At 38.5% G+C, this 22,772-nt stretch overlaps 1 protein-coding gene across 7 annotated transcripts in view; it reads right to left on the bottom strand.

Annotated features, from left to right (window-relative positions):
• The window catches only part of LOC142978322 (uncharacterized), a 273,041-nt gene that overhangs the window by 7,299 nt on the left and 242,970 nt on the right, over positions 1–22,772 (bottom strand). For 5 of the 7 annotated variants that reach the window (XM_076122707.1, XM_076122709.1, XM_076122708.1 and 2 more), the window contains exons 11-24: positions 15,922–16,016; positions 13,385–13,627; positions 11,316–11,457; positions 10,671–10,822; positions 6,982–7,091; positions 6,568–6,728; positions 5,467–5,733; positions 4,900–5,117; positions 4,291–4,474; positions 3,825–3,965; positions 3,355–3,604; positions 3,081–3,271; positions 2,014–2,145; positions 4–559 (exon numbers count right to left, since the gene is read on the bottom strand). In XM_076122707.1, coding sequence (XP_075978822.1) covers positions 4–559; positions 2,014–2,145; positions 3,081–3,271; positions 3,355–3,604; positions 3,825–3,965; positions 4,291–4,474; positions 4,900–5,117; positions 5,467–5,733; positions 6,568–6,728; positions 6,982–7,091; positions 10,671–10,822; positions 11,316–11,457; positions 13,385–13,627; positions 15,922–16,016 — 2,842 coding nt within the window. The remainder of the gene's footprint in view (positions 1–3; positions 560–2,013; positions 2,146–3,080; positions 3,272–3,354; positions 3,605–3,824; positions 3,966–4,290; positions 4,475–4,899; positions 5,118–5,466; positions 5,734–6,567; positions 6,729–6,981; positions 7,092–10,670; positions 10,823–11,315; positions 11,458–13,384; positions 13,628–15,921; positions 16,017–22,772) is intronic. The other 2 variants (XM_076122711.1, XM_076122713.1) reach the window with 2 other exon arrangements.

Raw genomic sequence — 22,772 nt, 5'->3', positions numbered from 1 at the left:
TACCTGGAGTATTTCTTCAGAGCGGCATGCGCCAGGGTCAGGTCTAGACTTGACATCGAGTCGCTACCTTGGTTACTCGACGTGCTGTGTGGTGATCTGACTTCAACTCCTGGTGACGGTGGAGTACTCGACGCCTTCGCCCTCAGTCCTCTGTCAGCTATCACAGCCATCGGTATCGTGATCGTGTTCACCATGTCTACGTCAGAACTCGAGCTCATCTCAGCTGACACCTTGTTCAGTAGCCGAGCGAAAGTCACTTTCTTCTCTAACTTAGGATCAGATATATGTCTCATGGAAGGCGAGGTCGATGGTGTCGACGCTTCACTTGCAAACGAAGTCTCTTTATTCTCATTTCCATAATCAACAAAGGCTGGAGCACTCTCCACTGTACTCAAGGTTCGTTTCTCAGACATCTGTATGAGTTCTCCCATAGTGATCTTTTTCGAGTGATCGTTGGTTGTGGCCGGGCTTATAAGTTGTTGTAATATTTGCTTTTTTTCTGCGGCGTTTTTCTTAGTAGGTGTAGAATTGTTGCGTTTTTTACGCGGCGACGGTGTTCCTGTATGAGAAAACTCACATATACCATATTATTGTGTGAACTAGATCGGTGAAAAGCGACGACATCGAATGTTCATGACAAAAGCAACACAATATTTAGAATTTCAAAAGGGGATCGAACAATGAACAACAACAACAGTTCTCGTCTGAGAGATCATCATCATGCCTTGGACTTCAGCCAGTGCACTAAGGAAGCCAATTCTTTAGGGTAAGTGCCATTAATTCAATAATTTAGGAAGTGCCAATCGTATCTTCAATTAAAGTGTAATGTGTTGTGTTCATGACGCCGAGATGACGAGTAATGGAGATGTTGATCTGACAACTTGTATAGTTATTGTAACATTCAGAAGCTACACTGAAAGCTACGGAGGAGAACATTCAGACAACAGAGTTAGTTCAATATCTATACAATAATAAGACAGTGTCTTGTTAAAACTTACTTTGTTACAGGTCGGTTAATTGCAACACAATGCACTAGGTAAATTAAATAATGTATGCAAGACAAAACAATGTCCATAACAGCATGCTAGCGACATTCACAAACATAGAGGTGCCTTTGGATTGTCAATAACACTGATAAATAAAGTTTCTATAAAATGAAAATATATTTTGTTAGAAGAGCAATATCAGTTAAAGTAACCAATGTTATTGACAAAGCAAAGGCAATATTAGTTGGACGATCTAGAAAGGTGTCAACGAAGGAAGGAGCGGCTACATTAGAAAAGGTGTTTGTGCTGTCAGGGGTGCACACATCGACAGTTAGAAGTAAGAACGAGGGTAGCGGGGCCATGTTACGTTGGTCGTTTAGCATTCCACATAGAAATTTCATTCACAGCGGGGACACATCCAGTGCTAACTGAGCTCCGGTCGCCGCGCGCTCCGCAAGATGTTCGACAAATGTTTTGCGATATTGTATGATTTAGCAAATAATACTCAACAAATAACGTGACTCTTAAGCCCTGTGTCTGATAGCCAATCGTTAATGTTCTGAATCGTATGGTTAGTGACATTCAGTAAGGCGTTGTATTATGAAGAGCCAAGCGCTCGAGGTGTCACTGTCGACAGAAGGCTTTAAGCGTTCAAGTTTATGTCTCGTCATGGATTTGATTCATGATTGTTATACGAAATGTTTTTGTACAAGGTTACCGCTAACAAAAATCTAAAGTTGGCATCCAGATAAAACATCAAGGATAACATTTGAGTAGTAAAATGCTTAACATATTGCAAAAATCTAACATGACTGTTCAGGTTGAGATGTAGTCTATTCTACAGAGTGAGCCCCCATCACACACTCGCCACTCATCACGGCCGGACCGCACGCCTCGGTGAGTGATCACAGAGCCGCGCGGTCCGGTCAGCGCAGGCGGCGAGTGAGCGCCGGGGGCGGCATGAGTGTCATGATCGCGGATGCAGTGCGGAGCGCGCGGTGTGGTCTTGGCTCGCTCCAGTCCTTACGTCCGGGCGGCGGCTTTAACAGATCGTCCAAGCTAAAGGTGCGCGCGGCTCGCGGGTGCGCGAGCCCCGACACCGACGGCTTGCGGATACCCAGCCGCGTGAGCAGCGTGCGGTGCGGCGCGTCGTGCGGCGCTGTGGACAAGCGCAGCGTCAGTCCCGCGCTGACGTCACGGCCGCGGTGACGTCACGCGCCGTCCGTCGGCACCGCCGCGTAGCGCCGCGAGCCCCGCGCCCCGCGCACGCGCCCTCCGCCCCCGCGGCCCACGCCCCCCACTCGAGGAGCTAGCCCCCACACATATAGGATTGCCAGACATTCTTTCGACACCGGTCAACTAATTACACGATTAAGATGATTGATGATTGTCCATCCGTCCGTCTGTCTCGGTCCAGTATGAAAACAGTTCAAAGACACATTGTCTCTTTGGGATATCGTTCTGTAACTTCTAAACATTCGGTAAGATCGTAATTTCTGGCAATCCTTTGGAACATAACTATTGCCACGGTTGTTTCGACTTGAAGATCCACTGTGATTGCTATATTCATCTCATTAACTAATATGTTTTATATTTGTTCATAATTTGGATCAAGTCAAAAGAACCGTGGCAGGACGGACTCCAGGAACTAAGGAATGCATCTATCGATAGACAGTCATCTAGATCAATACATGCATCAGTTGCAGCAATATTTACAATCTATCAACGTTTAGTTTCTGGAGCCGTCGGCAAACATACAAGGAAGGAAGTTAAAGAAGAAAGTAAAGTAAAATTACGCAAAACGTGTCCTTACCATCCCAGAGACAGTGCGTTTATTGAGAAAATACATGAGTATAGCGGAAACAATCTGACAAAATGTTGAAACAAAGCGTTATCGTACTGTGAGTCACAAATATGCTATCCTGTTCCAGTTCAACGGTACATACTAAGTAACCCGTGTCAATAACTGTGATAGTGGCAAGCTGGATTGAACGTATTGAAAGTGTGCTTAGAGAGCAAAAGATTTTGGTATATTTTTGGGTCGAATACTGGGCCTAAAGATTTGTCCTCCGAGTGATCGAGGTAGGTACTTACGTCTCGCGCAGCGGTCCGCCTCCTCGGCGAGCAGCTTCTCGATCTTCTCGGGGAAGTGGCGCTTGGCGCACCACACCAGCCCGATGATGCCGAGCACCACGAACACCGCGATCAGGCCGAGCCAGAACGGCTCCTGGATCATGCGCTGGCCGAGGCCGATGATGTTTGGGGTGGGGTTTGGTATTTCGCACCTGGTCAAACCGTTTTCTTTTACATCTACATCTATAACAACTAAAGCTATTTGAAAAGTTTTACTTAAGAATTGTTGCAGTACCTTTTCCCCTTCCAGGAAGGGTTACACTGGCACAGGAAGCCTCCATCCCTCTCGGTGCAGGCGCCCCTGCTGTTACACGGCCTGGAGGCGCACGCTCTTACTCTCTCCGCACACCTCTTCCCTCTGTACCCTCGCGCACAGACACACGTGTACGCTTCACCAGACTCTGATGCTGTACCGGCTGAGATGAGAGAGCAGTTGCCGTACACGCAAGGAGAACGCTCGCACGCCGTGACAAGGCAGAATACACCTGAAATAGAAGTGAAGTGGTAAATGTATTGAAGAAGCGAAAAATAGATAACCGGTACAACTGCTTTTAGAAGATCGCAAAGGAATATTTTGGATTCTATCCCTAAAAAGGCTAATTTAGACTGTGGGCCAAAACATGGGGGAAGAAACATGACGTGATTCATACCTTAAGTTAATGATAAAGATTATTATCTGAGGATATATAGATGTCAGTAACATACCAGTATAATATCCAGCGCACTGACAAAAGTTCCTAGTGTCGTCGTTGGTACAGCGGCCATCGTGCAGACATGGGTTCGGGTAGCAGGCTTCCAGGTTTGTTTCTTCAGACAACATTAATACTTTGCTGTGGTATTCAGGATCTGTAGAGTTTAGATTTCAATGGATTTTATTAGAAAACTGCCCGAAATTTGCCTGTGACTTCGTCCGCGTGATCTGTAACTTAGGGCAGAATTTTCATATAAGCTTTGTGGGTAGAATTGATCAAAATCCTTTTTTAGAATATGCAACGACGTAACATCTACCTGTATGCCAAATTTTAGTTCAATCCGTCTATTGGTTTGGGCTGTGCGTTGATAGTCAGTTAGTCACCTTCGAGTTATATATATTTAGATAGATTACGAGTAAGAGTCGGGGGATTGTTCAAATGCCATGTTCATATAGTGAAGGTGGAAATTTTTTATGTACCTGTATTAACAACCAACGAGACGTCCATATTAACTCCCTGCTGCCCCGCATGCTGCGTGATGGTGAGCGAGTGCAGGTACGAGTTGATGATGAGAGGCGCCCGAGGCTCCACCTTGCGCTTGCTACGATCAACTCCACATAGCGTCCACTCGGTCCCGTTGTTGTCAGTGTAGCTGTCCTTCACCTGCGACAAATTTACTAGTTTTTATAATAATGGTTAAAAACTTAAGATTGTTTAATGGACTAACGCCCGGTTTCAGGTACATTTAGCAGTAAATGTACCTCAGAGACCGTGCATGAGTGTTTTCTAAAAGCTTTGAATCCATCTGGATTGAGGGTCTGGAAACTACCTAGGTCAGCCAAATAGCCAAATAGCTGTCGTGAAACTTGTTCCTTAAAAAACCTTGTATTCAGCAATATTAACGGACTTCTCAACTCAACTTTTACAACTATGAGGAGTCATAGTTAACTGCTTATTACTTATTGAATACGAATTAACCTTCAGTTGTAACATTGTTGTACGAAAGATTTTGTTTTGCTTATACAAAACTTCTGTGTTATGAAGAATATCGATATGACCGAGCGTCAAAAGCCCGTTTTCTACTTTACCTGTATCCAGCCCACATCCTCCCCGCAGGGCCAGTCTTGGTCGTTGTTGACGAGCGTGGTGGCGGCGAAAGCGAGCGACAGCGTGTGCTGGTGCGGCGCCACGAGGCGCGTGCGCAGTGCCGAGCGAGGCGGCGCGCGCTGCGGCCAGTTCGGCGCCGCCAGCCGACCTGACCCGCCCGCGCGGACTTCCAGCACGTGGGACGCGTTCAGGTAGCTTACTGGAAACCAAATATTAAGATGAAGATGAAAGTCATAAGCCACAGATAAAAAAGATACTAAATACTAAATTACACGGTTGGGGATCCTTTTGCTAGAAAGATTAACTACAATCGAAAAAATCTTCAGAAAAAAACATTAACAAGTTTCAACGATCAAAAAGAAGAGTTATTGTTTAATTATCTTACACCAGTTACTAAGTAAGAAAACTTAAATTATTTTGTTTTTAAATCTATATTGTTGGGTAAAAGTCTCCCCCAAAATCCACCGGTTTCTGTCATTGGCTGTCTCACGTCAGTCTCATCCAAGTCATTAAATTCATATTTTCAAAAATTACGAAATGGAACTTACTTGTCTTAAAATGCGCCAGAAACCCTTGTCCAGTAACATTCTCTCCAGTCTTGATCCTAAGCCGTAGTATTTCCGACTGCGACACAAAGAGCCCATTGGTCAGTATATTGGGGTTCAAGAACGGCCTGATGGGGGGGTTCTGGAGGTCTATCTGAACGTCTATGAAGGAGTCTTCCGGGATCGCGTCTGTCACGTTGATGGGCACTCCTTTGTCGAAGATACCGTAGCCGAAGTCGAAGTAGCTGATGTTGAGGAACACGCGTTTACCTGTGGAAAGAGAGGGAATTGTATAAATAATAGTCTATAGCGCAGTTTTCAACATGATTTGCTGGCTATTGAGGATTTTATAATGACGAATCCATCAACGGCGACCAGTTTCTGCCAGGAGAGCTCGGCAATTTGTCTATAGTAAGCAATTAGGTAGGTATATATTAAACGAAAGTGCATATTCCTTTTACTATTTCCCTATTTAGCTCGGCGCGGATTGACGTTTCAGCTAGATCACACCAGTCTTGATGTCTGTAGCGCGATTCTCTACAGTTAATATTGTACAGAGTCAAGAGTTTAATATTGAAAATGTACTCCAAAAATAAATCTTACGGTTCCCGCAAGGGATGCTGATTAGATTTTTACACAAAATTTCTTAATAACCAGCCGGTTGTGCATAGTGATAGTGGTAGAAAATCGGACTAGACGATGACTTATATTAATAAAAGATACATTAGATAGTTATAATTATGTCACGATGGAATTATGTTGTAGTCTTACGTGTATTGTTGTCTATAATGAGAACAAGCTACACGGCTCGTGTTCGACGTTAGAACATCACTAATTAGAGCAGTGATACGTGTTTGACGATGTTACGGCATGTGTCTTTACGATATAATTATTTCTTATCAATCTTGTTAAGATTCAATTACGATTTGCTTTATTCTCTGCAGTTGTTTACTAAAAACATACCTTAACAATAGGATGGAGATAGATATTCGAAAGAAAAAACGATAATTAAAAAGATATGTAAACCAATGATGACAATTGCTATTAATCTGTAGAAAGCTTATTTCTTACTGATTATAGGGTTCTGTTGAATTTATTTCTTACCAGAAGGAGCGAGGATGTCGATGGTGCAGTCCAGGTTGGGCAGTAGAAAGTGCGGGTAGTTGGGACTGCGCAGTGTGCCCTCTTTAGATGTGAACGTTTGTGACGGACATCCTGTCAGCTCCACGGCGCGCCAAGTTACCGAGAATCCTGTACCTTGGGTGCTGAGGAACAAAAAAATGTAATGATTATTTCGGTAGTTAGCAGAAAAGTAAACTACTTACATAAAGGGAAAAAAGTGTTTAAGAACGAAAATATTTAGGTATATTTTCTGAAACCCTTTTGCAAAGGTATAATTGGTATAATGGCATAATAATTGCTACCACCGACTGGAACACTGGCAGCTATGCAGCTGGTTATCAATATGCTACAAAATTCTGAGCATAGGTAGGTATACAAAACGGTATAGGAACTAACTTGTAGTCAGAATGAAAGTACAGCACGGCTCTGTTGGTTGAGGCGACCCAGCGCGCCTCGCCCACTGACCCGCAGTAGCGAGACGACTTCATGTTCCGCACGTCTCGGAGCTGCAACAACCAACACGTTTATAAAGAACACGGTACCGTTGCAAGGAACATGTTTTGATTTGATCGAGTCAGTTTCACGCGTAAAATGATGTATTTGATGTGTTGAATGTTGATTCCACTCCAGTTCAGTTGGTAAAAACTAACAAAATATAAATTTCACCTAAAGACGTAATTAACATAAAGAGACCAGAGAAATTTGAGTTCAAAACTAGTTCTCATTTCTGGCTCTATTTACAATTTAACACATCCAATTTAGCAAAACGTGTTTCATCATAAAATAAATGTTGAGAATAAAATTTTCATGTCCGGAGCAAAAACAGGAACCCAGAATATACATTTTATATCCACACGAAAAGTAAATTGTTCATTAGCGAATTTAATTATTCATACATTTCTTTAGCACTAACTAGCGGCACAGAACGGCACATAGCGGCCAGTCGCAGTACATTCCACAACCCCGGAAGGCATTCCCCAGCGAAAATCCCCGACATGGAAATTAAATTATAAGACGTTACGTAGAATTATTCATATCTTAAACGCCATTCTTAAAAGATGGAGAATAACAAAATAACACCCTTCTAATGGAATTTTTATTAGGTATATTTAGACATTTTAAATTACACGTTTATGTTATTCGGTTCCGCCATTTTGGAATTTCTTTCGCAAAGATGATTTAAATATAAATTACATTTTACATTTATGCAGGTTTTCATTTCTATGGAGATTTGTGCGTGGAAGGAGGAGGGAGTTGGATTTGAAGAAAAATGGAATGATATTGCATCAAAGATTTTTCTTGAATATTAAATCAGAGCAGTTTTCTTGGAAGGGGAGGTTACCATTCATTTTAATTTATAAGAAAACTAGTTTTCTCTATATTTTGTAGCATCATTGCTCATTTATTATACAGGGTGTCCCAAAACTCAACGATAATCCGAGACAGGATGAAAGGCCAAGTCATACCGGCTATAGGAAAAATAAAAAAAAATCCATATCACTTAGTTCAGCAATAATAGACACTTTTCAAAAAAGTTGAAAATCCACACCCTTGGTCGCATTTTCAAGTCCTGTTATCACCTATGTCACAATTTCGCTGTGTTTTTTTGAATTTCGTGATCTTAATTAAATATGCTATTAATCGTATATCAAATTAATGCACAAAACATTGTTAATTTAATAAAAAAAGTTAAGTTTTAGTGAGTCATCTTTCTCAAAAATATCGTTAGTCAACTTTGACGCTTCATACTGAAAAAAAAATGTACTACACTATCCTTGGCAAGTTATTTCAAAAGTTGGCGCATTTAATCAAAATTTCAAAATGGTATAACACTTGCCACTTTTCTTGCCATTAAAAATGTTATTTTTATTTGAACGAAGAGTATCCTCGCAAATGGATCGGACGCAGTGGTACAATTTTATGGCTTCCTCGTTCTCCCGATCTTAATTCAGTAGATATTTTTTACTGGGAATGCATAAAGGAAAAAGTTTATTCGAAATCAATACAAAATCTATTAGAACTTAGCCAGAAAATTTACACAGCGTCAGAGGAAATAAATGCAAGGAATTTTGTTGACTGGTGCAAAGGTCTTTTGTAAGGCGTTGCAGAGCCTGAATTCATGCTAGGGGAAAACAATTCGGAATTACTTTAGTTTAAGGAGAATAATTAAATAAGATCGATGGTTCGTTCATTGTTTTTTTTTTATTATTATTACCTATTATGTTTATTACATTAAATATTTGTTATGGACTGACTCAATTACCTCTTTACTAAAAATAATTGCTTTCCTCTGGCACGAATACAGGCTCTGCAACGACGTACAAAAGGTTTTTTCACCAGTCAAGCAAAATTCCTTGCATTTATTTCTTCTGATGCTGTGTCAATTTTCTAGCCAAGTTCTGATAGATTTTGTATTGATTTTGAATAGACTTTTTCTTTTATGCATTCCCAGTAAAAAATATCTACTAGATTTAGATCGGGGGAACGAGGATGCCATAAAATTGTGCCACTGCGTCCGATCCATTTGCGAGGATACTCTTCGTTTAAATAAAAATAACATTTTTAATGGCAAAAAAGTGGCAAGTGTTATACCATTTTGAAATCTTGATTAAATGCGCCAACTTTTGAAATAACTTGCCACGGATAGTGTAGTACATTTTTTTTCAGTATGAACCGTCAAATTTGACTAACGATATTTTTGAGAAAGATGACTCACTAAAACTTAACTTTTTTTTATTAAATTAACAATGTTTTGTGCATTAATTTGATATACGATTACTAGCATATTTAATTAAGATCACGAAATTCAAAAAAACACAGCGAAATTGTGACATTGTTGATCACAGGACTTGAAAATGCGACCAAGGGTGTGGAATTTCAACTTTTTTGAAAAGTGTCTATTATTGCTGAACTAAGTGATATGGATTTTTTTTTATTTTTCCTATAGCCGGTATGACTTGGCCTTTCATCCTGTATCGGATTATCGTTGAGTTTTGGGACACCCTGTATACAACGTGCCGCTACAATGGCTTATTTCCTTCAACGTATGGGTAGGGCTAGAGGTCCTTAGTCATATGAAGTACAACAATTTGTATTATTATTAGCAATTATCGACTTATTAACAATTTACTTTATTAAAAAAAATCGACAGCCTAAGACTGAGACCTGACCTGACTGAACCACACACTGAGATTGATGTATGGGTGTACCATACCATACATCAATCTCAGAATAAAGACTTTCTAAAATTGAATTCACTACCGCTTGGAGTCCCGCAGCAGGCTAGATATAGGTACATTCGAAGCAAACTCAAACAGAGTGTAGCATTTCTATTTCTCTAAGAGCTAACTCCACGCGACACAAACTTCATGTTCTAACAATATTTGTACAACAACGTACATACTTATTTGTTTGTATGTTTGTACAAGCACCGTTGTGGAACGTTCGCGAGATACTTAAGATACGTCTTAAGGAGTACTGTAAGATATTTAGGTTCTTAGAAATAGTATTTGTAAAGCATTTATATATCAAGCAAAATCAGAACCTTCTGTGTTATTGCAATTTAATGAATAGTTATTAAGTAATCTATACTTAATATAATAAAGCTGAAGAGTTTGTTTGTTTGTTTGTTTGTTTGTTTGAACGCGCTAATCTCAGGAACTATTGGTCCGATTTGAAAAATTCTTTCAGTGTTAGATAGCCCATTTATCGAGGAAAGCTATACGCTATATAACATCACGCTACGGTCATTAGGAGCGGAGTAGCAACGAAAAATGTTACAAAAACGGGGAAAATTTTGACCCATTCTCTTAGGTGACGCAAGCGAAGTTGCGCGGGTCAGCTAGTGTGAATATAAAGCCTGCGTTTTTATATGTTTTACGTTGTAAATAAAACATTAATTGTATTTTACACTTGTTTATTTAAAACAAGACACGATTAAAAGTGTCTTTTAAACAATTTGACGGAAGACAGACCCAGACTCTCATTAAGCGAAGAGATCAAAGTCCACTAGTGAAACAATAGGTTTTTATTTGGCTGTTCATGCACTATCTAATAAAAATAGAGCGGGTAATGAAGAGTCTTACCTCAACAAAGTCATAAAGGCAGTCCTTCTGGTACTCAAGGTCGACGGTGTGGAAGACGAACACGAGCCTGGTGTCAGGCGGCCCCACCACGTGCACCCAGTAGTCCAGGTCGTTGTCGTAGATGCCTGGGTGATTCGGACTTGACAGGATGCCTGGACACACAACCAGAAGTAGTTTATATGGGACTTTATATAAGGTCAATTTGGGTACTAAAATAAACCTTTATCAATTGTGTTGGTTTCACATGAAAAAATAATCGAAACTAGTTCAAATTCCCACGTCTAGTGTTACCCAAATGATTCAAAGTTACCCAGGTTGACTTTAAGTAATTCAAGAAATCCTTGAAAGCTGTAACAAAAATAGCTCGATACTCAAACCAAGAACTCTGGTGTCGATATTAAATAAAAAATATTTGATTAATGAAAATAATATGACAAGTTTCATTATTATATTTTCTAACTAAATTAACGTAGCTAATATAGTCTATCGTTGGGTGCCAATTTGTTATGAATTTTTGACAAGGAATCGGGGTTCGATAGTCAAATTATGTAGGTAGTTGAGAAATAACTTCGACTAATGTATGGAGAATAAACCTTGAATAATTTTTCAGCTATAAATAAGCTGTCTTGCTCCTGAAATATTTACCCGAAGTTCCTTCTATGGTGGTGTTGTTGAGTATATGTTCAGGGTTCAGTCTTCGCTTGCACACGTAGCCTCCAGTCACGGTGCATTTGTGTAACGTCCAGTATAACCCACTCGGCTGAGACGGTATTAGGGATGATTTCCACTATAAAACAACGAGAAACATTTACTTAGTAAAGAACATTTTGATGAACTTCTTCATATACGCTCAGTCATTAAAATAAAACCAATAAAATGTAAAAAGAACACTTAAACTTATATTAAAATATTATCAAAACTTGTAGAAGTAATAAACCTGCCCGGTATATGGCAATACTTTTACTCTCTGTTATATCTATACTAATCTATACTAATATTATGAAGCTGAAGAGTTTGTTTGTTTGTTTGTTTGTTTGAACGCGCTAATCTCAGGAACTACTGATCCGATTTGAAAAATTCTTTCAGTGTTGGATAGCCTTTTTATTGAGGAAAGCTATGGGCTATATATCATTACGCTACGACCAACAGGAGCGGAGCCGCAACGAGGAATGTTATAAAAACGGGGAAAAGTATGACGCATTCTCTCTTATGTGACGCAAGCAAAGTTGCGCGGGTCAGCTAGTCGTATATATCACTTGTAAATGCCGAAGTTCAGGTGTATTAACATATCTCTAGCTACACTTTAAAAATAAAATTAAAAAAAAAATTAAAACGCTGTTTTAGTAATTACAAAAAATACATTAACTGTGAATGTTTTTATCTTAAGAGCAGTCTTTGTTATATTGTAATTTAATTAGAAATGGAATTGCTTTAATGTAATTACTTTGATACAAGATGCTACTCTCATACGCTTTAATTACTTTTGACCTACATTACGTTTAATCTAAATAAACGGCTTTTAAATAAGAGACTAGTCAGTAGACTACCTACGGGTAGAGTACCTACGGGTGGCGTAATATTGAAAATAGTCACCTAACCTTAATAATGTATAAGCGCGCAAAACAGCAAGAAGCGTATTTTACATGGACAAGTTTTATAAAAAAGTTTCTTAAATATACTTTAATCTACCTTAGATTTAGAATTAGCCGTCCCTCATTTTGGGAGGAGACTTTTGACCAGCAGAAAAATGGTCATGGGTTAGAAAAATATCTGTATGTCTGTCTGTTTGTGTGTACGTATACTACGTATGTATGTTATCTGTTTGTAAATAAAAAACAAAACATCAATTATGACCACATGTCGTAAATATAATTTGTCATACATTTAAAGACATCCCACACTGTAAAATGTACCCGTGAACCCAAGTTGTGAAAAGAATGTGAAATAACAGTGTGGATATTACAGCAGGAACTATGTAGAAAGTTTGACATATTCACCAAGTTGCCGCGTTCACAACTTGCTACGTTCATCTCAAAGGACCAAGTATGTGTGCTGTTGTACTGCTTTGTAGCTGAGAGGGGCTGTTGTAAAGATAAGAGGTTCGATTCGCATTTGAGATTCTCTTCTGTTAAGTTATTTACTCTGATTGTATTTTTTTTTACTATTATTATTTACAATCAGTCGCCAAATTATGAGTAAATTAATTGATAGTAAAGATGGAATTTAGATAAAGCTTATTTCGTCGTCATTAGTCGTTTTTCTTTTAAATAAATTTTCAGACATCCCCATAGAATTAGTTCAGATAAACAACGTTCTTCTTTAACTTTCGTGCTGTTTTTCGACACCAAAACCATCCCAAAGGATATTTTTTACATTTATGGTAACGCAAGCCACTTACACATATACAAAACTTACATACATAGACAAAATCACACATTCCCACAGGGGTAGGCAGAAACTAAAGAACGCCACTTGGTCCGATCCTTACAAACTTCCTTTGCGTCATTCAAATCCAAACATCTCAATCAAAACTTCATACTACTTTCTCGCCGTTAAACTAATAAGTTTGGCGAGTATAAACTAGTTAATAGATAAAGGTAAATTGTAAAAGTACAATAAATAAATAAATAAAATAAATAAATATTCAATTAAAAAGAGCATCCATTCCATTCAACATAGAACCACATAAGCTTTTTTACATCTGAGATACTAACCTGGACTCCAAGACAGGCTCCTTCAATATCCTCCGTGTCATTATAAGGCGGCCATCCCTGGTACCCGACAGTACTTCCATCAATCCAGGCCAAGCTGTCGCCATCTTCCCCCGTCAGCCGAGCTCCGAGCCAGTACACGGAGCCAGCACTATAGTCGCTGCTCTGCCGGATACCTGACACTATGAACCGTTCTTCGTCTGCCGAGTGGACTGATGATAGCTGCATGTTTAGACCTTCGCAGACCTGGGGGCAAAGGAAATTTAATATGTTTTTTTGTTGTCCTGTGGCCGTACTTAGCTAGTGATGGATTTAGGTCAAAGTCCTCTCTTATAACGGGAGAAGAATAATGTAGTATGACAATAATATATAGAATTATTGTCCGTTTTTCTATGAATAAGTTAGTTAGAAGTATGGTTAAAACTGTTTCGTATAAGCTTTCACAATTGATATTCGCTTTCTGTGCAAGTGGTTGTGATGACAAAAATAATAATAGCACTTAAAATTTTTGTGTATTCAATGGCTCTAATGGTAAAGGTTTAATAGTCAAGAATGCTTGCCTAAAAGTTCTTTAAATCATTTCTTGTAGGGATGCATAGTTACTTGTGTGGTGGAGCATTTACCTAACCACTTTTTATCAGAGAAGAATCGGGCCAGCAATTCTACAATCATGGTAATATTTTAACAATTATTATTTACTTTTGCAACACAATATGTTCACGATAAAATCAATAACTCATAAATTATTTTTGTCGAATGGCATACAGCCAATTAAACAAGCTATATGCAAACAAAGGTTTGTTCATTATCGTAATATTTAACTAATACAGGTAAATATATCAGCACAATTATTTGTAACATGCAAATAAGTTATTAATTAAAACAATGAGACTTGATTTCAAAGCTGGCTCACAGGCAAACTATGTACGCTAGATACCACTTACGAAACCTACATATAAGGTCCATTTTACACTGATAAAAATTTGTAGGGATGGGTAAATCCTCAGTCTATCTGCGATTGGTTAAATAACGTAAACCCTAATCTCAAAAGCTCTAAAGATAATCATCCGATTACTTCACAGCCCAAACAAATATCTAAAAACATTTTTCATCACGGGATTAACTAAAGCCCAAAAATTTTCATCATCCCGTCACTTTTTAATACGAAATATCGCGCGTTAACCTTCAACATTGTCGAGGAAAAAAGTATAATACGATCAGGGAACTGTCTCCGTTAAGCATAACAGACAATATAATGGCATTGTAAAGCTCCGGTCGTCTAGAACGTTCCAAAAGGATTACGTCCAAAGCCCGCCATTATTTCACAAGAAAATTATAATTTAACGACGAACCGAAGTGGAACAAAAGTTTTTCCAAGTTTGTTGTTCAGCGCCGAGTTATTGCGAAATGTAATCTATGAAACTAGTAATGGCTGAGATCCGCTCCGAATATTTAAGATGTTCACTTACAAGTTTATTGTAATTATTTATTCTTGGAAGCAGCAAGTTCTGAAATGTTTTCTGGTGGAAGACAACAGACTTGCCTTTTTCAGAATATTTCTTCCCTCTAAGTATCGTACTAGCACATCTGTACAAACTTGTATTATTTCAATAATAGAAACGACTACCATAAAACGAATATTATTTTAATAACAGAAACCTATTCAAAACATTACAATTCCCTTTGTTTTCCTTTCTTTCACTAAAACATCTTACATTATTTTCATCGTTATATTTCTACCAACACGCGACTGTTCCATTATATTCGTACACATTGTCTAAGGGCATTTATTAAGTGTGTAAATCAAGTCGGATTAGAGTCGGTGTAAGAATGTAACGTGAAGTCGGTGTTATCTCGAGATGATATGGACCATTACGTTCGTGGATGCTGGTCGACTTATGTGACTTTGTTCTGCAGCTGATAAGTTAGTGGTAGTTTATGAGGGGTTAGAGTAAGAGTTATACTTTGTCATAGGTGTTTGCTGTAATGTTACCTAAGTCTTTTAGATTTTGCTCCACTCCACTGAAGTAGATTTGAATAAAAGTTCTTGGGTAAAGAATATAGTCTTTTAATTTTAAGTAGCATATATAAGTCATTCTGTCGCTTAAATGCGTGTTAAGGACGCACGTGGGATGTAAGCATAACGTACCTACAATTAGATGTAAGTAAATTCAGTACGGTTAAGTATGATTGGAAACGAAAAGCTGAAGATTTTAGAGGGCGTAAGTCCCATATCAGTAACGCTACAGAAACTTTGTGAATTGCAAATAATATAATACAGCTTATTATTTGAATGAGATAGGTACTACTCATACTTTATTTAAGTTTTTAGCCAAAATTATTCCACTTGGTGATTGCCTATAGTACCTACCATACTCACTTTTACTCACCAATTAATTATTGATCTAAAACACAGCGACAGTCACTAATTAATCTATAACCATACATTATCGGAACAGACTCTTAATAAATGCACGTATCACACATAACTTATAACGATAAGACTCATAGTAGCATATATAATATCTTCAAGCACTCACTTGTTTGGCAGTCGCCCAGGAAGCCTTCGGGTAGCCGGCGAACAGATAGCAGTGGCCGTTGAACAGAACTTGTTTTGAATCCATACATGATTGGGCTGCGAACAAAACAAATAGTACTGTAACTGTAGTTAATATATTTAACTACCGTCAACTGTAGCGCGATTTTGTACAGTCGGTACTCTCGAGTATCGAAAGTTTGACATTCAGAATGTACTGCCAAAATATTTCCTACGTCGCCCGTAAGAAGCGCTGATCACATTTTCATACATCTCGATGACGGGCCGGTTGTCGGTAGTCGATAATAGTAGAGAGAGCTACTGTGTCATATTTACTATGCCACATTAACTTTATACATATCAATTGTTATATTATGATTTTAATGTTACATTATAGCATAAGTTTTGTAATACTTCAAATAAACTTCTTATATAATGGAATACGGAAACCATAGCCAAATTAAATTCACACAAGAAACGAATTTAGAAATCTCAGGATTTTTTTTAAATACCTAACAATGTCGATGCGACTGGAACAAAACTATGAAATAACAGAAAAACATTGACATTACTCAGTAAAATACTTCATAACATTAATTCCCTACATCTTTCTATCCTCATTGATATTCACTCAGCATCCTAAACTCGCAGATATCTGTTCGGAACACGGAACGACGTAAAAGTTAAACCTCTATTTAAATATCAGTAGGAGTTCGTTATCTCATTAACTGAAAGAAGCAACTGAACGAAACTAGCATAAGCTGACATTTAATTACTATGCCGAGTGCTAAACTGTGTTTTAATTAGAATGCGCACATTGCTTTATTAAAGTTTATGTGTTCAAGGTTTTTTATATGTCAAGTGTTAATAGATAGCTGGCCTATATATGCCTTATTATCCTATACATAATAACGTAATATGTATAAAACTCTTCCGTTACTGAGTTACCGACTGACAGACAACGCACAGCCGAAACTACTGAACGCTAGATGCTGAAACTTGGCATGTACGTTCCTTGGAGAGTGTAAGTACAGAGATAGGATTTTTGGTAAATTCCACTCCGAAGGACGTAAAAGGAGTGCAAAATTTTTACATGAAAATCAGCAAAAATGTTGTGAAAATGGCAAAAATTAAGTTCACGCGGAGGAAATACGAGTGGCCATTTATTTACATACTCTTGCTTTATAAATAACTTACTGTATGCTAAATATTATTCTAAAAACGACAATAAAGCCGTTTGAAATTCATTAACAAAATGGTCGCGCTGACAAAGGCTGGCTGCAACGAGTCGCGCGTTTTAATAAACATGTCCGACCAACGGCCGCTGATTGTTCTTTATATCCATTTATTTATTAAATATAGCTGCCATTTGTATTTATAATTGTTTTAACAGGCCTTTTTTGTATGTCCCATTACGTATGGGTCTATTTTCGTCCTAGTCTCTGTGTGAAAGTATTGCAATTATGCTGAAACGATTATCCATACTAAACGTTTGCCTGTGTTACTTTAACAGCTATAGTGTTGAACCGATTTAAATGAAAATGAGTACAAATTAAAATGAAATGCTTAATAAAAATGAGAAGAACTAAAAAACTTGAACTTAATCATATTTTTATCGAAATCCTTGAGAATGAACGGAGGATGAAACCTAGTACACGAGTGGAACCGCACTTGTTAGCTAGTATGTTAGCTGTTTATAATATTTTCCAACATTTTCCACATGTTTCGTAAATTCGAAATGAAAATTATTTTATCATTGATCTGTTGACCAATCACTGAATGCCAAAGTTTAAATCAGTTCATTACATTATAGGATTGCATTTATTAGCTTATATTTATATGAAACATGTGTAAATACTTGTTACTGGCTGCATACCGTGAATTACCGTAGCGCTGTGTGAAATATCATCAAATTAAACATGCATGAGAATGTCGGAATGTATTTATAATATATTATGACCAAATACATTTTGAAATAACTTTTGTGTCATCAAATATTTAATATTTAGATTTTACTTTATATCTTACTATATACAGTTGCAAATGCGCTAAAACTCACTTGCATCAACTGACGTTGACCCAATTACCGAATATCGTCGAAATATCGGAATCAAACGTAACCAAACGCAGCGTAAACAACTCGTTGCATAGGCCGTCGACGACGTCGTTCCCGCCACTGGAGCACCTACCGGCGCAGTTCGCGCCGCCCGCGCCGCCCGCGCCGCCTGCGTCGTTCGCGCCACTATTGCAGGGAGTCGCGCGCGCTGACGTAACAGCGACAGCGGCCGATCGCTCGACTACGTATGCGAGTGTGGCCAGTAGCACAGCGGAAACTCTTAACAACGGCGATTGGACGGAAGTTAAAACAAAAGCAAGGTACAATCCTATCAAAAAAGGTGGAAGTAGCACTGCGGGGTTGTTGAAAGCCGTCGAACGGAAGAAATTCTTGCACGTTTGGAGGTTGGATAAGGAAACTACTGAAGTGGATTTAACTGAGTATGTAAAAAACATTCTAGGAGATAAGTCAGATATACAAATTGTTAAACTAATACCAAAGACAGACAGAAACTATGCGTCGTTTAAAATAGGTGTTAATGAAAGTAAATTTGAAAAATTATGTGATCCTACGGTGTGGCCATTAAATGTGGAATTCAGCGAGTGGATTTGGTTTCGTCGCTCAACCCCAACCGCAACAAATAACAAAGCCCAATAAGACAGTCAACATATTTTATCAAAATGTGCGTGGACTTAGGACAAAATTAACAAAATTCTTATCAGTACAGGAGTCGTCATCGTCTGATATATTTGCAATTACGGAATCCGGATGCAACGAGTCAATCCATGATAACGAGCTAGTATTACCAGGTTATTCTGTATTGCGATGTGACAGAGCGGATGGGCGTAAACAGGGGGGAGTGGTTTTAGTGGCCACACCGAAGTTTGAGTTACGTCGAGTACAAACGCCTGATAATATTAATATTGATAACCATAAGTTCGAACTTATTTGTGCTACAGTTCATATGCAAAATCGTTTTCTATTTACATGTTGCGTTGTTTATATACCACCACAATGTGATGAGAGTGAGTATATGGTAATGTTTAAAATATTAGAAACTTTATGTGTTAAATATAAGAATAATGTTATAATATTAGGAGATTTTAATTTATTTTCGTGCAATAGTAATGTAAGTAATTATTTTGAGTACTTTGTGGCCTTTTGTGAAATAGTTCAGTTTAATAAGGTACCGAACTGCAACGAAAGACAGCTAGATTTAGTGTTGAGTGGACGTAGCGATTTAACAGTTTGTGCAAGCGAAGAGGGTCTACAACCGGTAGATGCATACCACCCGCCACTCGCGGTCGCCGTCAACATCACCGTGTCTCACCTGAATTCACCCACGAATAGTAGCGATGCATCACATGACTTACCGTTCAAACAGTGGAACTTTAACAAAGCTGATTTTGCCCAAATGTATAGTTTATTTACTGCAATAGATTGGAAAAAATTGTATAGTATTAATGAGCCAGATTTAGCATTAGATTTTTTTTACCAGAAGTTTAACGAAGTTTTTGATGATTGTGTCCCTATTAAAATTAAATCAAAAAATACCCCGCGTAATTACCCGGCATGGTATACGCCAGCCATCATAAAAGATATTAATTTAAAATACAAATTACATAAGCTGTATAAAATGACAAGGTCAAGCGCTGATTATGAAGCGTTTTCTCTATGTCGGGCGAGAGTCAAGGCAGATACTAAATTGGCTCACGACCATTATCGTGACCAAGTGCAAAGCCATCTAGCGTCGGATCCACAAGGTTTTTGGAACTATATTAGATCGAAAAGGGGAACCTCTAGTCAACATACTTTGATAGAAAATGAATGTATACTAACGGGTCAAGAGTGTGCTGAAGAGTTCGCGCGTTTCTTTAGCTCTGTATACAGTTCGACACCGGCTGTACTGGACGTGGCGGCAGCGAGTGCGGCAGTCACGGCGAGTAGTGCGTGGGCTCACCTTGATATCCTGAAGCCGTCAGACGTAGGACGTGCTCTTTCCAGGCTTCCAGCCAAACGGTCGGTAGGGCCAGATGGCATCCCACCCTTTGTACTTAGGGACTGTAGATCAGTGTTAGTAGGACCATTATTACATTTGTTTAATATTTTTATTAAGTCAGCAAAATTTCCTGATCGCTGGAAAATAACACGGGTGGTTCCGGTACCAAAGGGTAAGGGTGGTAATCAAGCCAGTAATTATAGGCCAGTGGCAATTCTTTGCGCTCCTGCCAAAGTGTTTGAGGCGACTATCCATAACTCTTTATATTCGCAAGTGAGCGCGCATTTGTCTGATGCACAACATGGGTTTCGTCCAGGCAGGGGAACAACTGGTAATCTGTTGCATCAAATGACATTGGTGACACCGGCTTTAGATGATGGTCTACAGGTGGATGTGGCATATCTGGACTTCAAAAAGGCGTTCGATACAGTCGACAATGATGTCTTGATCCAAAAACTAGCTGCATTTGGTTTTACACCACACACGCTAAAATTCTTCGCCGGTTATTTGAGTAATCGCCGTCAGTTTGTCGATTGTGACGGATATTTCTCTGAACCCTACTACACGTGGTCAGGAGTGAGTCAGGGCAGTAATTTGGGACCTTTTCTTTTCATTTTAATGATTAATGACTTACCGACAGTTATTGACCAGGCTACGTGTCTTCTCTTTGCAGATGATATTAAACTGAGTATTGTGGTGAGAGAAGTTGGTGATCATTACTTGCTTCAGCAAGACATTGACAATGTTTTTAAGTGGAGTATAGAGAACAAACTATATTTCAATATAGATAAGTGTTCTGTAATGACATATTCTCGTGCGCACAACCCAAGTTACCATCCGTACCAGATAGAAGGGCAGTTGATACAGCGAGTTATGGAAGTTAAAGATCTGGGTGTTCGCTTCTGTGCAAACCTAAGTTTCCGGAATCATATTGTGGATGTGTGTAGGAAGGCATACCGTAATCTTGGGTTTTTCTTAAGACAAGCAAAGGAATTCACTAATATTAGTGCCATCAGAGCTCTCTACGAAGCATTAGTGAAAAGTCACCTGGAATGTAATGCGTCAGTTTGGAATCCGAATGAAGCGAAGTATAAAACAATGTTGGAAAGAATTCAGAATAAATTTATTCGATTCTTGTACCTTAAAATATATGGATTTTATCCAGGATTTCCATCAATCTATCCAACATTGTTTTTACTTGGCATGGTAGGGTACTACAAGCTGGAAGTGAGGAGGGAAGTAGCTCTGGTTACGTATGTGTTCAGAGTGTTGCGAGGGATGATTCATAATCCTACGATACTAGGTGAGATTAAATTCAATGTCCCGGATGATTATGTAGGGCGTCGACGGAGGCCGCGGCTGCTGGCTGTACCGACAGCGCGCACTAACTTGCTGCAGCATGCTCCGCTGACGCGGGCGTTGCGCACACTCAACGATGTAGCTGATCGAGCTGATATATTTCTATGTTCTCTGAACGAATTCACAAAGGCCACATATTGTGTAATTAGTTATACTATTAGCAAATAAGAATGATATATTGTATAATGATAATGTAACTTCTCTAACGCATTAGTCTTAGTGACTGTAATGTTAGATGTAAGTGTGTGTGAAATAAATAAATAAATAAAAATAAATAAATAAAAAATATTCCTATGCACCTTAAGTGGTCAATGCTAAGACTTAATACTATAGCTATCGTATTACTTAGTTAATCACCGTGACTGAAACAGATTTTAGACCGATACAAATGCTGAACTATGGAATAATTTGCTAAAACTACCCCAAAATGTATGGGACATGTTAACAAAGTTAACAAACATCTACAAGTGGGAACACTGGCCGTAAACAAGCTTACATAATTAACGAACCATAAACTTGAACCATAGACAACGTCATAGACAAACTGCCATAGACAGCCGCTGATCGTCTCACCAAGGAGCATACATATTTAAGTTTAATTGGGTCGGCCCGTGTAAATATTCAATGTCTGGTAAAAACTAAGGAGTGTCTGAGCTCGGCTTTATTATGTTTCAAGTTCCTGTTTGCATACTTAATTGGGAAGTACAACGTTGATTAATTTTCGTATCGTTACCGTTTTTCGTTAGAATGTACGTGGAAATATATAAGCTTTTTGGGCGATGTTTTCAATTAATTTTCTTGTAATAACGAGCTTATTTTTCGAAGCGAACTTGTATGATGTATGAATTTTGTAGGAAATATTGTTAGTTGTTTATCTTGTAGCTAAGCTTTAGTAGTTAATTGCTTGTTAAGTAAGTCTGTTTATGTTATTAAAGTATTATCTAGTAGGAACTGTGAGCTTAATATTATCCATTATGTTCATTTTTATTGATATTATATCAAATATTATGTGTTATATTTTACGATCTATAAAGGTTTATATTTTAGGTCTTATGGTGGCGGAATATAAAGTACATATTGAAAGTACCGGCAAATGCAATACAAAATAAGAAAAGAGAAGGTTCTACGTCTACACTTTCCATTTCAACGCTAAAGCGGCAACAAAAAAACGTATATTCAGATTCCAGGTATCATCAACTATGAATGCATCAAAGAGCAATCTATTTCACTTGTCTCCCAACATTAAGAGTGGAGGCAGCACTTACCCTCCACAATCCTCATAATATGTGCCGCTCTTATACTCTCATGATATATCAAAGCGTCGTTATATCAAATTATCTCTGCAGGTAGAAAAGTCAGCGAAAATACGCCTCCTCGTTAACTAGTTTCATTCATCCATTCATTCGTTCGCGAATGAAAAGAATTTCACTCATTCAGTGTA

Source organism: Anticarsia gemmatalis, chromosome 14 (assembly GCF_050436995.1).
Source record: "Anticarsia gemmatalis isolate Benzon Research Colony breed Stoneville strain chromosome 14, ilAntGemm2 primary, whole genome shotgun sequence".
NCBI lineage: Eukaryota > Metazoa > Arthropoda > Insecta > Lepidoptera > Erebidae > Anticarsia > Anticarsia gemmatalis.
This window is presented reverse-complemented; position numbering and strand designations above follow the sequence as displayed.